The sequence below is a fragment of the Protopterus annectens genome, chromosome 4.part0, assembly GCF_019279795.1.
Source record: "Protopterus annectens isolate FY-2018-M chromosome 4.part0, PAN1.0, whole genome shotgun sequence".
Taxonomy (NCBI): Eukaryota; Metazoa; Chordata; order Ceratodontiformes; family Protopteridae; genus Protopterus; species Protopterus annectens.
Genome location: NC_056733.1, coordinates 1,617,074,105 through 1,617,089,727, shown reverse-complemented (window position 1 = coordinate 1,617,089,727; position 15,623 = coordinate 1,617,074,105). Strand labels below are relative to the sequence as shown.

The following is a 15,623-nucleotide window of genomic DNA, read 5'->3' as shown; positions in this document are numbered from 1 at the left end:
AAGCATATTCATCAAATCTGGGTTTGACATGGCGTTGTATGTTAGGCAAAGGTCACCTCTGAGCAAGCGTGGCGACTGAATAGAGCTGGAGTTCTTTCAGTCGGGCAGCATAGGACAGATTTTTGAGACCCTTTATCCTTTTGGTGAGGAACTTTTGTGGCCTCTCCAGCTGCTGCAAGTGTAGAGTCAGATACATTCCGAATGGGGCATTGTACTCAATCATTGGTCTGATGAGTGATGAGTAAAGGGAGACTATGACCTCCCTTGATCTAGATGAGAATCCCTTCATGATAAGGTGGGCAATGTGGAAGGTCTTCCTAACTACTTTAGCTACATGGGTGTCGAATGACAGACTACTATCAACCTGGGTCCCCAGGTCCCTGATAACTTCTTCTGTGCTCAGTGGATTGCCACCTATTTGGTAGCTAGGGGTAACCTTGTTTTTCCCGAAGGGTATGACTATGCATTTTTTGGCATTTAACTTTAGGCCGTGGCTCCGGCACCAGTTATCCGTTTCTGTGAGACCCTTCTGTAGGATATCTGTGTCAGATGTGTTTTCTACTATGGCGCCCAGTTTGCAGTCATCTGCAAACTTTGTCAGCCATAACCCTCCTGTGTTTGCTTGTACTTCGGAAAAGTAGATGCCAAACAAGAGTGGGCCCAGGACTGAGCCCTGTGGGACACCACTTGTGACAGGCTTTGAGTCTGACATGGCGCCAGCAACTCTGACCCTGTGGGTTCTGTCACTCAGCCAGTTTGCAACCCATCTTGTGATGTATGGGTTAACATTTAAGCTGATGAGTTTTTCAATGATACCCGAGTGGGGTATTGTATCAAGGCCTTATCCAGATCGAGGTAGGCTGTATGGACTGCCTTTCCCTCATCAATGGCTTTGGTGACTGTTTCGAAAAAGTCAACCAAGTTTAAAAGGCATGATCTGCCTTTGACAAAGCCAAACTGGGTTGGATCCAAAGTCTGCAAATTCCCTATGTCTTTATTTATGAGGTCCATTATGATCCTCTCCATGGCTTTGCAGATAAGGCTTGTCAAGCTAATGGGCGGTAATTTCCAGGGTCGGTGGAGGCACCGCCTTTGTGAAGTGGGACCACAGTTGCAGTGCGCCACTCCGTGGGTACGTATCCAGAGGTAAGACTTTGATTAAACAGCTGTCCTAGCTGTGGGTTTAATTCCTCATTGAGTTCGTGGAGCACACAGCCGGGGACACCATCAGGTTCCATGGATGCTGTGTTTTTTGCTTTGGAGAGCAGTTCTCACTTGGGCGCTGGAGATGTTTGGGGGCTGCAATCGTTTGGTATAGATATCTCTCCTTTTGGGGAGGGGAGAAGTTTGCACTGAACCTGTCAGCCAGTATGTTGGCAATGTCTGTAGGATCAGTAATCTTCACATCATTTTGAACTAGTTCTGAGCATATCTGGGAGTTTCCTCCCAGGTTTCTAACATAGCTAAAGAAGGCCTTATGATTGTCTTTTGAGTCTTTAGCTATTTTCTCTCAAATTTGCTTTGGATGATTTTATGAGAGCTCTTAGTTTTTACTTATAGTGATCAAGGGTGTCTTACCTTTTAAGGATTTTGCTCTATCTTGTAGTAGCTTCCTCCTTTTGTTGTAGAGTTTGTTTATGGCTGGGGTCCACCAGACTGGACGCTTGCCTTTGGTACAAAGAGTCTTTGTTTTGCTTGGGATTGCCTTATCCATGCAGTCCTGCAGGTGCTGGTAGAAGGCATTTGTAAGTGATTCAGCGGTTTGAGTACTGTTTTCCATGGCTCGGGTGCCTTAAAGGAGACCACACTAGTCTTTAGAAGTGTGAAGTCGGCTTTTGAGAAGTTCTTTACTGTGGTCTTTTTTATTTCAGGTGGGGGTGGGATGAGGATCTCCAGCGAGATTAGTTTGTGATCTGATCTCACCAGTGAGGGGTATACTTCCGGTGTAGAACATTGTGCTCCCATGTTCGTGATGATGAGATCAAGTATGTTATCTCCTCTTGTGGGGATGGTGACTAGTTGTTCCATGGCATTTGAGTTTATGAATTCCAGGAACTTTTGGGCTAGGGTGTTTGGGCTTGAGTAGTGTTCCCAGTCTATATTAGGGTAATTGAAGTCACCTAGTATGATGGTGTTTGGTGATACATTTATCCCCTCTAGTGTTTTCAGGAAGGCCATGTGAGGTTCCTGAGTTTGTGAGGGTGACCTGTAACATGCTACAATTTGCAGAGCAGTCTTGTCTATGGTTAATTGCACCTGGATGGTCTCCGATGCATCGTGCGTTGCCACCAGTCTTGAGGTGTGGGTGTCCTTGATGAATATGGATACCCCCCCTCCTTTCTTGGTATTGTCCGGATTTTGGGGCATAGGTGGTAGTAGTAGATGGTACATAGGTGGTAGTAGTAGATGGTTGTCCATGTACATGAGGCAGTTGCTACACTGTCTCAGGATGCCCATATCAACCAGACTGGGAGGTGAAACTGTAGGAAATTGTCCATCCATATTTGTCAGAATGTGAAGGACCAAGGTCAGGGAGAGCTAAGGGGTGGGCCTAAAGCCCAAGTACGTAAACCAAAGCTAAGAGCTTAGAGTAACACTTAAGAATAACACTAAACAATTTAGACAGGCTATAAACAAGCAGTAATAAATGCAACAGAAAAGATGCAGTTGAACACTTTAGAGAACAGGCAGCAAGTAGCAGGAAAAAACAAAGCAAGATGAAGTAACAGAGTAGTAGGAAGAAACACAAATTAGAAAATATAAGCAGGTGAATAAAGTGCCTTTTTTTATAAAGTAAAAAGGGAGAGAGCAGGAACAGAAGATAATTCAACATGAAGGGACTAAGGGGTTTGGCCTTCCCAAATGATCACTGTATTCGGTCGAATGAGCTAAAGAGATGGGACTGGGAGGACTGTCCCAGATCAAATTTACAGTAGGGCCGGGCAACTGCAAAAGGGTGGGAGGGGGGATTCAGCAAGATCAGAAAACTAAATTCTGCCAGCAAGTATATAAATAATTCAGTCAAGCAAAAATAAAGAGTGCAGAACTCTGAACAGTTAAAGTGCCAAAAATATACTTATCAGCTCTTTCCAGATTGTTTGAGAAGCACTCTCAGTCAGAACACAAGGAGATTCTAGCAATGATATGCAGGACTTAGCCTCCCTCTCCCTTTTGGCATGAAAGCTGTGAAGGGCTTAGAGCCCAGACCTGTCTTTCTAGTGAGCTCAGCTCAAGCTGACAGTTTGGCAGCATGAAAGGTGACCTGAAGCTTTGGAAGCTGGACGGCTGTTTTATCTTTGGCAGGATATAACCCATATAGCTAAGGCTACTGCAGCAGTGACCATACAAATGTCAACTGTTACAGTAAGTTTACTTGCACAACTGTACATTCTTTTGAGTTGGGAGGAGTAGTTTGAGGTTGTGTGATCACTTACTGCCCCCCCCCCCCCCATGATGCTTCCGAGAGGGTCTGTCTAACCATGGCATTTAGGAGGAGGTAATGGTTCAAGCTCATTTGGGAGATTATATTGTTCAGCTTGCTTGAAGTGCTTGTGATTCCCTTAGGATTAGTTGAAGACGTTTTGGCGATGGAGATTTGTGATCTTCCCTGGTTAGATTGCTGCCAACACAACTGTCACTAGGGCAAGTGTTTTAAAATATTGCTAATGGACCGTATTTGTGAAATTTCATAAGAGAAATTATTTTATACAATATCCATAGTAGTGTGGTAAAGCCTGTTTTTTTTTCACCCTCATAACTTATCCCATTGTGTATTCCCCCTTTGAGTTTCTATTATTGTAGGGGTTGTGAATCATGCAGCCTGTTAAGTGATTGAAAACTTCTATCAGAAATTTCCATTCTTGGAACTATTTAGACCACCTGTTCAGTAGAAGTGTAGAGGGTAGACACATTTATTTAAGTTACTCAATGGATAGCGGAATATATCTCAACTTAACCTTGTATGTCCAAACCACCAAGCTGATTCTGCTTGCAGAACTAGTCTCATGTTTTCTTGGATGGCTTTTAACAGTAACAAAGGTAAATTTGTTTTGTGTGTAGTGAAATTCAATATGTTGTTGACAGAGCATAATTGTAGTTGGATACCAAGTTGTAAGACTGTAATATGTGCTTCCACTATGAATTGTCAAGTTCACAATGTACACAAAATAGTTTTGTCGAAAACTCAATCCAGTGAAAAAATTAATTATTTTTGTAGGAGGCTAATTGTGCAGGTGAGAACTTGCAACAGCTCCACTGTCAGTTTTTTCATTTTTTGTAAACCAAGACATTGTCTGCATATACTTAAAAACTACACAGGCAGTTATTTCCTGTAGAAAATAGTGATCAAGGAATTCAGCATGAGGTAGTTAAACAGCAGGCAGTCCTCATTTTGCAGGTATGTGAGAAGGTATAGAAAAAAAACATAATATCCACTGTGTAGTGTAATTCTTTAGGGAAATTGGGTAGGATTCTTAAACCTAGTCTGCAATGGAATAAGGCTTATATGCAGTAAATATCATGTAAAAAACCCACATCAGTGTATTAAGGTGCCTTCTGAGTTGAGTAACTCCTTGTTTGCAGTTGTGTAGGCTTTTCCGCAACTAGGATGTCTGTATTTTCACGAGACCAAAATGGTAGGGTAACATGACTTTTTTTCCTGCTATAGGGAAATTTCAGTTTATCTGCCCTTTCAGTTCTTCAGAGAACATTCTGTTGCTTATTTTATGTTTTAGTTGAGATTCTGATACTGTTTGATAATCTTCTCTTGCTCACTGTTAACTTTTATCTCTTTCATGCTGCCTGCCGGGATGGGTATACAGCAACATACAATTCATGTGGCGGTGAGTTCATATTCACTATTTATTTTAAACTACTTTATTAGTAGATGAAGCAGATAGTTAATGGATAGTTCCACTTGTCTTTACTGGAAAATTATTTTTAACAGGAGACATGAACATAAGGAAGTGGTATCCCTAATCATTTATTTAGTTGTAGTCTCTGTTAGCTGTGAATTAGTTCACTTTTGAGTATTAGCTTGCTTTAATAATGTTTTTCAGTTCATTAAGTGACTTATGAAGTGTTATTTCTAGACGGGAAAAGGTGGAATATACACACACTTGGATTTAACATGATTTCCTTCTTCCTGAATGTCAGAAGATGAAGTTTTGTCCTCTTGTAAGTTGGTGTACTGATGTATAATCCATTTCAGATTCTGGTTCACATCCCTACTGTGATAAGATGACTGAAGCAGCTTTTTGAATGTCCTTCCAAGATCACTGTTGCAGTATTACTAACTGATGGGATATCCTGCTAAGGACAACTGTACTTCCAGCCAGAGTACCAAGCCTGGGAGCGTTTCTTGTGCTGTATGACAGTGAGATGACTTAACCCCAAAGGTATGAGGAGCGTAATAGCATGAATTACCTTAGAACTTCTTCTAGTCTATGAGATGTTCGACTAGTACAGCTGCCTAACCATTGGGCAGATAAATACCCTGTTTGGGACCCTTCCATTTCTTTTTGCTTCTCTTAATTACTGTACTTGTCATCCAAGAGAGGGAAATATGACTATGGAAGGCAAATTCCACACAAGGATCACCAGGAAAAGTGTTTGATGTTCTGTAGTCCTGTCTCGCCTTCATTTTTGCACTTGGGTTCGGAGCCGAACCTCGGCTCCGACTCGGCAGATCTCTAGCTCAAAATCTTCTGGTTGGCTCGTGACTAGGAGGTATGACATAATGCACCAATAACATATCCCAGATCTTGTTTGCCGCACGTTGAGCTCAGATGTGCTTCTTCTTGGCCGTGGCTAAGTGAAACGTTTTCTACTCGTTTTTCTAGTTGTTGCTTCCTAAAGTAACTGTATGCACTGATTTAGTAATATTTCATAACCTGTGTCTGTTTTAGACAATTTGTTGGCATTGTTTGCTCTATTTGTGCTGTTTTGCTGTTTGGCCGGCCTACCATTGGCCTTTGTTTATATCTCTGCATCGCTTTCTCTCTCTTTTGCTGTGCTAATTACTTAATTGTTGTTTCTCTTTTCACCAAGGGCTAGGCCCATTTAAGTTAGAGGACCTAGTCCTCGCTTCTGTTTGTGTCTTCTTACAGGGCTAAGCCCATTTAAGTTAGAGGACCTAGTCCTCTGTCAGTTACTTCCTTCCTCTCTTAGGGCTAGGCACGTTTAAGTTAGAGGACCTAGTCCTATGTCTTTGTTGTTACCACAGGACTAACCATTTAGTCAGAAGTAGTCCCTGTTAACTATTTACTTGTTTTCTGGCTTGGTGTTTAATCAGTGTACAAAAATGTCTAAGGATACTAAGGACCACAAACTGTCGGGCTTTAAAAATGTACTAATTGTGCCCAGAAAATGTCTTTGACAGATGGGCATAATCTTTGTGTCTACTGTTTAGGTGCTATTCACCTTCAAGAGTCTTGCTTATTTTGTCATGCCTTTAGTCCCCATGTTCTTCAAGAGAGAAAGAACAAACTTATTTTGAAAGGCCTGTTAAAGCATTCTTTTGAGGATGAGTTGGCTTCTTCGTCCTCCAGTTCTAAGTCACCATCTTCCAAGAAAGACAAAGCCAAATCCACAAAAAGGTGGTCTCCCACTCATTCGGTGTCGTCAGACAGAATTACCAAACTGACTACATTCTCTTCGGCTCCACTGGTCTCTGTGCCGACAGAGGTTTCTGATGTGGAACAATCAGATGTTCATCGTGTTTCACTGTTGCAGTCATTACACTTGGGTTATCCTGCTGGCAGGCTACCCGCAGTCGGCCGGAATTCCAAAGTCTAGGTCCGGCATCAGTTGCGGTCGCCTCTTCCCTGACGTCAGTGCGCCGGGGGTATAAAAGATGCGGCCGATGTCATTTTCTTCAGTCTTTCTTGCTGCGCGGTGCCCGAAGCAAAAGCAGTTCGCAAGTGCCGGTCAGCCGACTCCTGAGATTTTCGAAATCGAATTTCAGAACCAAAGTCTTCAATAAAGCTAAGTACCCCGTTGGGGAAACTTTTTCTTGCTCCAGACCGATGTCAGTAAAGGTTAACAATTGTATTTCTTGTGGGAAGCAAATACCTCATAAGGATTTTCACTCTTACTGTATTCCTTGCCTAGTCCCTGACCATGACGTTACTAGTTGTCGGTTTTGTGCTAGATTCAACAAACGCACTATTAAGCGTCGGTTTGATTTTGCTTTACATTACTTTGGCCGAAGGTTTAACTACATAATGCCGTCGGAACAACCGACAAGGAAAAGGACAGGCATCTGAGGTCCAAAGCCGACGATGAAGCCTCTTCCAGGCCAGTCGCTGGTTCGCTGGTTCTCAGTGAGGTGCTTTCGTAGCCCCTGACACCCGCTACCTCAGAGCCACAAGCCGTATCCGACTCCCACATGGAGACACGTAGGCCTCTGGAAACTCAAGGTATTGGGCCTTCGGAAACTATTCCCTCAGATGAGTCTGGAGCCGCTGAGCAGGCATCGGCTTCTGAGGGTGTTTTCAGACCTTCACAGCTTACTATTAAGTCCACTACAGCAGCCAAGGCAAAGTCAAAAACACCATTAAAGACAAAGAAACAAGTACAGCATTCTCCTGGACAGTCATCCATACCAAAGAAACAGATGCTTAAAATGGCCGAGGACCTAATTACTTTGATCAGGGGTTCCCATTCCCCTCCTGATAAAAGGCCTAGGCAAGACACTGACTATGACTACTCTGACCAGGTTTCTATTTCCTCTGATTCCTCCTCAAATCAGGGATATTCTCTCCCTCCATATGAGGACTCTGATGCAGAAGAATCTATACCTTCAGCCTCTCCACCTGAGGATTATTCTTTTGGGGAAACCTTGCACACCATGAGGGAGCATTTCAATTGGGAGAGCCAGGATTATTCAAAATCCAAGAAAAAGCTCAGAGACTTTCTTTTATTGCCTCAGCACAGGCCCCTGGCTAATCCCCCCTGTGCTTGATATAGTTGTTTTCTCTGAATCCAGTCTGTCTCCTGATTCTTTACCCCCTGCACCAGTCAAGCCAGACAGGTACTACAGGGTCCCAGACTGTCATACATTTCTTTATAAAAACCCTGCTGCTAACCCAGAAACAATTTCTCAGGGTCCCAAAGGGGTTAAGGCTTCCACTGCAAAAAAACCCTGTTCCCTCTGATAGGTATTCTAGAGCTCTGGATAGATGGGGGAAAAGGTTTACACTTCTGCTACTTTAGCTGTAAGGGCTTTAAACTGCCAGTTTCATATGCTTAAATATCAACAGTACCTCATGTCTTTGTTAAAACAGAAAATGCTTACAAACTCAGAATGTCCTGACAATAAGGAAATGCAGGATTTATTGCATGCAACTGAACAAGTGGGAAAGCATACTCTGCAATGTGGTTTTGATTCATTAGAGGCTTCTTGTAGAGCCGCAGTTACAGGCTCTGTTATTCAAAGGCATGCTTGGTTGAAAGAACAAAGTTTACCTGAACATGTTAAAGTAAAATTATTGGATGCTCCACTACAGCATGATACTTTGTTTGGTGTTAAGGCAAAAGAGGTGTTAAGGAAAATGGAAGATAAAGCAAAATCAATGCAGACAGTAAAGGATTTCTTACAGGTTCAACCACCTAGGTTTAATAGAAACTGGCCTTCAAAAAATTGGTCCTTTCCAGTGTCAGACAGGCCACAAAGAGGCAGATAAAGACGCCCAAGAGGCAGATCTCAGCCCCAAGGCTCATACAGATCTAAACAATGGGCTGCTTCAGCCCCCAAAGGAGGAGAAGACAAATCACAACCTTATAGGAAACAGTCCCAATGACTTTCCTCTACAAATGCCAAGCATTTACCTTTTGGCAGCACCCTTAGGGGGAAAGCTAGCACTTTTCTCACAAAATTGGCACATGATCACCCAGGACAAATTGGTACTGAATATTGTTTCTCAGGGTTACAGGTTCCACTTTCACACCCTTCCAAAATCAAAAGGTATGCCGGACCTGCCACAAAACCAATGGGCAGAGGCACAAAAACAAATTTCTGCTCTCATGGACATGAAAGCTATTCAAAGAGTACCACAGCAAGAACAAGGACAAGGATTTTAATCAAGACTTTTCCTGGTACCTAGAAAGGACAAAGCCTGGAGACCAATACTGGAGCTGTCAATCCTAAATACTTTCCTGGATGTTCCAAAATTCAAAATGTTAACATTGCAGCAGCTTCTACCCATGCTGGGCAAGGAGGCTTGGCTAGTTACTTTGGACCTCAAGGAGGTATACCTGCTTGTCCCAATCAGACAATCTTGCAGAAGATACCTCAGATTCATAGCTGGCTCAATGCATTACCAATTCTCTGCACTGCCCTTTGGCTTATCTACTGCGCCCAGGGTCTTCACAAAATGCTTGGCACCAGTAATTGCATTTTGCAGACAAAAAGGAATTCAAATATATCCCTACTTGGACGACTACCTTGTTCAAGCAGACAGCAAGGGCATTCTACTAAAGTATCTGGCGTTTGTAAAAAGATTACTAATTTGCCTAGGGTACACAGTAAACGAAAAGAAATCAAAACTAGTGCCCTCTCAAGAGATAATATTCCTGGGTGCAAGCTTAAATACAACTGCCCAGATGGCTTATCTCACGCCAGACAAGCAAAGGCAATGGACTCATTACTTTCAAATGATGGCAACAAAGACCCAGCTCCCTGCAAGAAAAATTCTGCAGGCCCTGGAATTCATGGCATCCTACATTCTACTAATTACATATGCAAGACTGCATATGAGGAAACTACAATGGTATCTAAAAGTGTTTGGACTCAACATTGCCACAGCCTGGAAACACTAATAACTCTAATTCCCTGCCTGCAACAGGAGTTTTGATGGTGGGCACTGGCCTGTCACCACAACAAGGGACAGCCTTTCACCTTACCCACAGCCAGGCAGACAATAACAACAGATGCATCGAATTATGCCTGGGGGGCACACATGGCAGGAAAATGTATTCAGGGCACGTGGCCCAAGGAGCAAATGCATCTTCACATCAATCAAAGAGAGATGCTAGCTGTACAGAATGCCCTGACAGCCTTCAAGGATCTACTACATCCAGGACAACTATTACTAAAGATGGGCAATACCACAGTTATGTGGTACATAAGCAAGGGGGCACACATTCCTACCCCCTCTGCAGGCAAGCCATGACTTTGTGGAACACAGCACTGACCTATCAAGTACATCTGCAGGCACAATTCCTGCCAGGAACGAAAAATACACTGGCAGACGAACTAAGCAGAAATCTCATGGATCCTCACGAATGGAAACTAAATCCACAGGTCTTCAGCATTATAACAAGGAAATGGGGATGCCCAGACATAGATCTTTTTGCCTCCCCTCACAACTGCCAACTACAGAGATTCTGCACAAGAACTTATCATTCACAAGCATGGAAAATGAATGCTCTATCATTCAGCTGGAAAACCCTGACAGTTTATGCCTTTCCTCCACTGCCCCTTCTTTCCAAGGTGCTCCTAATAGTCAGACAAGAGAAGCCAAAAATGATCCTGATTGCCCCAGACTGGCCACGCCAGCACTGGTACCCAATCCTAAAGAGCTTGTCTCAAGGCCCAGCCTGGCCTTTACCTCAAATTCCTCATCATCTGACTCAACAAAACAATCAGATTCTGCACAGTCAACTCAGAACCTTAAATCTGGCTGCATGGCAGATAGTATAGCCACTCAGACCACACCTCTCTCTAAAGCTGTTATGGATGTCATTTTAGAAGGTAGGAGGCCCAGCACTAGGAAATCTTATGCAGAAAAATGGAAGAGATTCTGTGCTTGGAACCAGGCACAAGGACTCGAACCACTTGTTCCAAATATACCTCAGATTGTACAATACCTAACTGAGATGCTGGACAAAGGCCTTATCCTTCTCATCAATTAAGATCTATGCCTCTGCCATTTCAGCTCATTACAATACGGAACCTCCTATTTTCTCTCATCCACTAAGACAGTACCTCAGAGGGGCAAAAAGCATAAGACCCCCAAGGAGAGCACCAATACCTACTTGGGACCTCAAGTTTGTTTTAGAAAAACTCACACTGCCTCCTTTTGAGCCAGCCAATACAGCTGATATAAAATTCTTATCATGGAAAACTGCTCTGCTCCTAGCAATAACTTCAGCAAGAAGAGTCTCAGAGTTACAGGCATTAATGGCAGCGGAACCTTTCATTATTTTTCATCAGGACAGGGTCTCTCTAAGGACAAACCCAACATTTATGCCAAAGGTAGTATCCAGTGTGGCTCTTAACCAAACCATTCATTTGCCAACATTCTATCCAAATCCCCAGAATAAAGGGGAGAGACTTCTACACGCTTTGGACTTACGCAGACAGCAACGATTCTACTCGGACAAAAAAAAGCTTTCAGAAAAACAGAGCGTTTGTAGCTTATGCTGCAGGATCACAAGGAAAGCCCATCTCAAAGCAGACTATTTCAAAATGGATAGGACACTGCATTCGCTTCTGCTATTCACAACATGGCAAATCAGTGCCTAAGGGCATTAGGCCACATTCTATCAGAGCAGCAGCCTTCCTCAGAGGAGTACCAACCAAAGACATTTTAGAGGCTGCAACCTGGAGTTCAGTTCACACTTTCACCAAGCACTACCACTTACCTCTCTACTCTAAATCCAGAGTAGGCTTTGCCACTGCAGTTCTGCAGGGCCTGGTAGCCTCTCCTAATCTTATTTAGGCCCAGCCACCCAACCTCAGCTTTGGGATTCAACCCAAGTGTAATGACTGCAACAGTGAAACACGATGAACATAGTACAGTTGTGTACCTACCATAAATGTAGATGTTCGAGTGTATTCACTGTAGCAGTCCAGGTTACCTACCCACCATCCCCCTTTTCTTTGCTGGGACTTTTCTGTACTTTTCTATTCTATACAACCTATGTGGTGTATTTGGTTGTAGATGACGGAAATGTTTATTTTAGTACATGCATGTTTTTTTGGCATAATGTTTTCAGCCTACCTATTTGGGGGCACCTGACATCTGGGGCAAGAAAAACTGAAGAAAATGGCGTCGGCTGCATCTTTTATACCCCTGGCGAACTGACGTCAGGGAAGAGGTGACAGCAACCAATGCCGGACCTAGACTTTGGAATTCTGGCCGACTGCGGGTAGCCTGCCAGCAGGATAACCCAAGTGTATTGACTGCAACAGTGAATACCCTCGAACATCTACATTTATGGTAGGTACACAACTGTACTTTTTGGCTCCAGGAGTTTCGGAGCCGATAACCGAGTCTGTGTCTCGGAGCCGGTCAGCTGAACTCCACCCGGTCTCTGACTCTCAGATCGCCTATTTTTCAATGATCTAGGTCCCCCACTTTATCCTCCAGGTCCTCTAGGAGCCTTTTTGATGAGAACGTTGAGAGAGTGGTGCACAGACTACTCCAGACTTCAGCACTGGCAAATTTACTTTCGGCTCCTTCCCAGTCTGCTCCAGAGTCTAATGTGCCCGTACACCCGGTCAATGTTGCTCCTGCGAGCCACTCTGGCGCATCGGAGCCAGAAATGTCTGTGCCACTTGTCGTGGAAAGGTCAGTTCCAGCTACCTCAGTTGGTCTGTCAGTTCCATTATCCGCACTGACCCCTTTGGGTGCCGTCTGTGGGGTCTAGGGTCCTAAGCTCTCCGGTCGGGCCCGAGGGGGACGCTTGGACCCTAACTTCTTCGGTTCCGAACCTACCTCTCGGTGCTTTGGCTTGGATGAGTTTAGACCCCACATCTGCCTCGGAGCCTATCTCCTCGGCACCGAGGACTGCCTCTGCACCTTCAGAGCGGGGGGCATTCTCGGAGCCGGGAGGATCGGCTTTCGAGGTGATGAGGAGTGTTCTGTTCAAGTCTTCAGTTCCAACCAGTGATACTGACACTCTTCCCCCTAAAGCACCGACTTCAGTCTCAGCACATTCTCTCATCCAATACAGCAGACTCACAGACTCAGGAAACCTCCATGAGTTGTCCCCAGTCTTCCGAGGTCTCCCCAGAATATCCTTCTGAAGAGCCTCCTCGTAGGAAAACTTGTAAGAGGAAACGTTGACTCCCCCATTGAGTCCATTACATCAGACACTGACCTTGAGGAGTCAGAAGGGTCCCCCAAGTCGTCCTCTGATGATATGTCCTTCGCAGATATCCATGAGATCCTGAAACAGAGAGGTGGCTGGCCCCACCACCTCCCCTTCTCATGAGGAGTCAGTGTGCCTGAAGGAATTCGGGTCTCAACCCTCCGCCTCTTGGGTGTCTTCACCTTTTGACGAGCTACTGGATCTAGTGAGTCAAAAGGTGTGGGAATCTCCTGATACTATGGAACCGGTTCCTAGAAGACCTAATAAATTCTTGTCAGCACCTCAGTTCAAAGATTTTCTCACTAAAGGCATGCCAGTAGATGCCATGGTGGTGGCAGCAGCCACCAGAAAGGAACCTGATGAAACTTCCTCCACTGTCCATCCACCAAACAAGGAGTCTCGAATGATGGACAGGTACGGGAAGCATATCTTTTCTTCAGCGGCTGTTACACTTGGATCGCTGAACTACCTGTCTCACTTCACTAGGCTCCAGTGAGATCTCCTAAAAGAACTGGGAGAGACTCTACAAGTTAATGTATCTGAAGCGGTGTCTGAGAAGTTTAACGCACAGATGTCTACCTTAAATTTTGTCGTAAACTCCTCCATGCAGCTGATATCTTATGCAGCGGATGGAGCGAGTAAGGGCAGCAGGTTCAGGAGTTTCTCTTAGAAGACACTCCTGGATGCGCTTGTGTAATTTTGCAGAGGCCTTTAAGTCTGCATTTACCAATGCTCCCTTTGATGGATCTTTGTTGTTTGGACCCAAGGTAAAGGACACACTCACCAGGTGCGAACAGGAAGGGAAAACCCTGTCTGCCGTGGGAGTCCATTTTTCCGTTCCTTCTAGACCCTATCCCAAAGGGCAGAAGAGCGGTAAAATGTGGTACAAGATGTCACAGAGGTTTTTTCAGGATGCACAGAGTGATTCCTTCTCCAGAGGTAGAGGAGGGGGAAATAATGGTAGACGCCACCCTAAAGGCAGGGGAGGCCCGCAGAACCAGGGAGACCATGATTCTTTTCGTGGTCGTCCCTATCACCGCTCCTGAAAGGAGGCCAGACTGCGTGTCTCTGGAGCCAGTCAGGGAAACGTATATCATTATACCCAGAAGCTGGCATGATATTACTCAAGACAAGTGGGTACTAAGGATAATTACCAGAGGATATCATATTCCCTTCTCTTTTCCCCCTCATTGGATCAGATGAATCCCAGATGTTCCACCCAATCACAGGGATTTAGCAACTCTAAAAATCCCAAAGTTGCTCATAAAGAGAGTCATCCAACCTGTCCCCGTAGACCAAGTAGGATTAGGGACTTACTCCAGATTCTTTTTGGTGCCAAAAAGAACAGGAGACTTGAGACCCATCTTGGATCGCAGCAAATTGAACAAATCTGTACAGAAGTCCATGTTCCGAATGGTCACTTTACAGTCGATACTCCCGTTGTTAGGGAAAGACGTTTGGCTGTACTCCATAGATCTCCAAGATGCGTACTACCACATTAAAATGGACAGAGCATCAAGGAGTCACTTACGCTTCCAGCTGGGGGCCAGTCATTTACAGTTTCGTGCCCTGCCCTTTGGTCTCACCACAGCCCCCAGGGTGTTCACCAAATGCTTGGCAGTGGTAATGGCTCACTTGAGACGTCTTGGATTCCAAGTGTTTCCATTCCTGGCCGACTGGCTCCTGACTGCCACCACCAGGCATCTGCTATTGCAGGCCAGAGATGCCACCATTTCTACTTGCCAGCAGCTAGGATTACAATAAACTGGCAAAAATCGGCATTATTGCCCTTTCAGTATGCAAATTTTATTGGCACCGAAGTAAATACCTTCACAATGAGGGCTTTACCTCCCCATAGAGAGAATTCAGAATCTCAGGCAGCAAATTTTGAGTCTACTTCCTCAGCGAAAAGCAAAAGCAAAGACGGTGCTCAAATTGGGGACGATGGCCTCTGCAATAACATTAGTTCCATTAGCCAGACTGCACATGAGGGTTCTGCAGTGGTTACATTTTGCCCAATGGTCACTGCAGCATCTACCTCTTTCTCACCCCATCCTGATAACAGAATCATGCAAACAGGATCTTCGCTGGTGGACCCAGTCAAGTCATCTGATCACAGGCAGACCTTTTGTTCAGTCTTCCCCTGTCGCCACTGTGACCACAGATGCCTTTCAGATAGGGTGGGGGGGCATTATCTTGGGAGAACAGTCCAAGGCATGTGGCAGGAACACGAGGCTCATTTGCATATTACCATCTTGGAGATGAGAGCAGTGCTTCTGGCGTTGCAAGCACTTCACAGCTTTCTCCCTCTAGGGACAATTGCGATCCACTCGGACAATATGTTGGTGATTTGGTACATAAAGAAACAAGGAGGGACCAGATCTTATTCCCTTTGCAGAGAGGCCCTTTGAGTGTGGGAGTGGGCAGTGTATTCCCAACGTTTTCTGATCGCAACACACATTACGGGGAAAACCAACGTGATAGCCGACAGGCTCAGCAGGGCTATTCTGATGCCTCACAAGTAT

The 15,623-nt window shown here is 44.7% G+C and overlaps 1 protein-coding gene across 2 annotated transcripts in view; it reads left to right on the top strand.

Moving 5' to 3' along the window:
* DCTN4 (dynactin subunit 4) overlaps positions 1–15,623 on the top strand; it is a 778,985-nt gene that overhangs the window by 244,621 nt on the left and 518,741 nt on the right. Inside the window, exon 6 of one of the 2 annotated variants that reach the window (XM_044069396.1) lies at positions 4,821–4,841. The exons of the other annotated variant lie outside the window; for it this stretch is intronic. Within the exon in view, the coding sequence (XP_043925331.1) occupies positions 4,821–4,841 (21 nt within the window). The remainder of the gene's footprint in view (positions 1–4,820; positions 4,842–15,623) is intronic. 2 annotated transcript variants of the gene reach the window in all.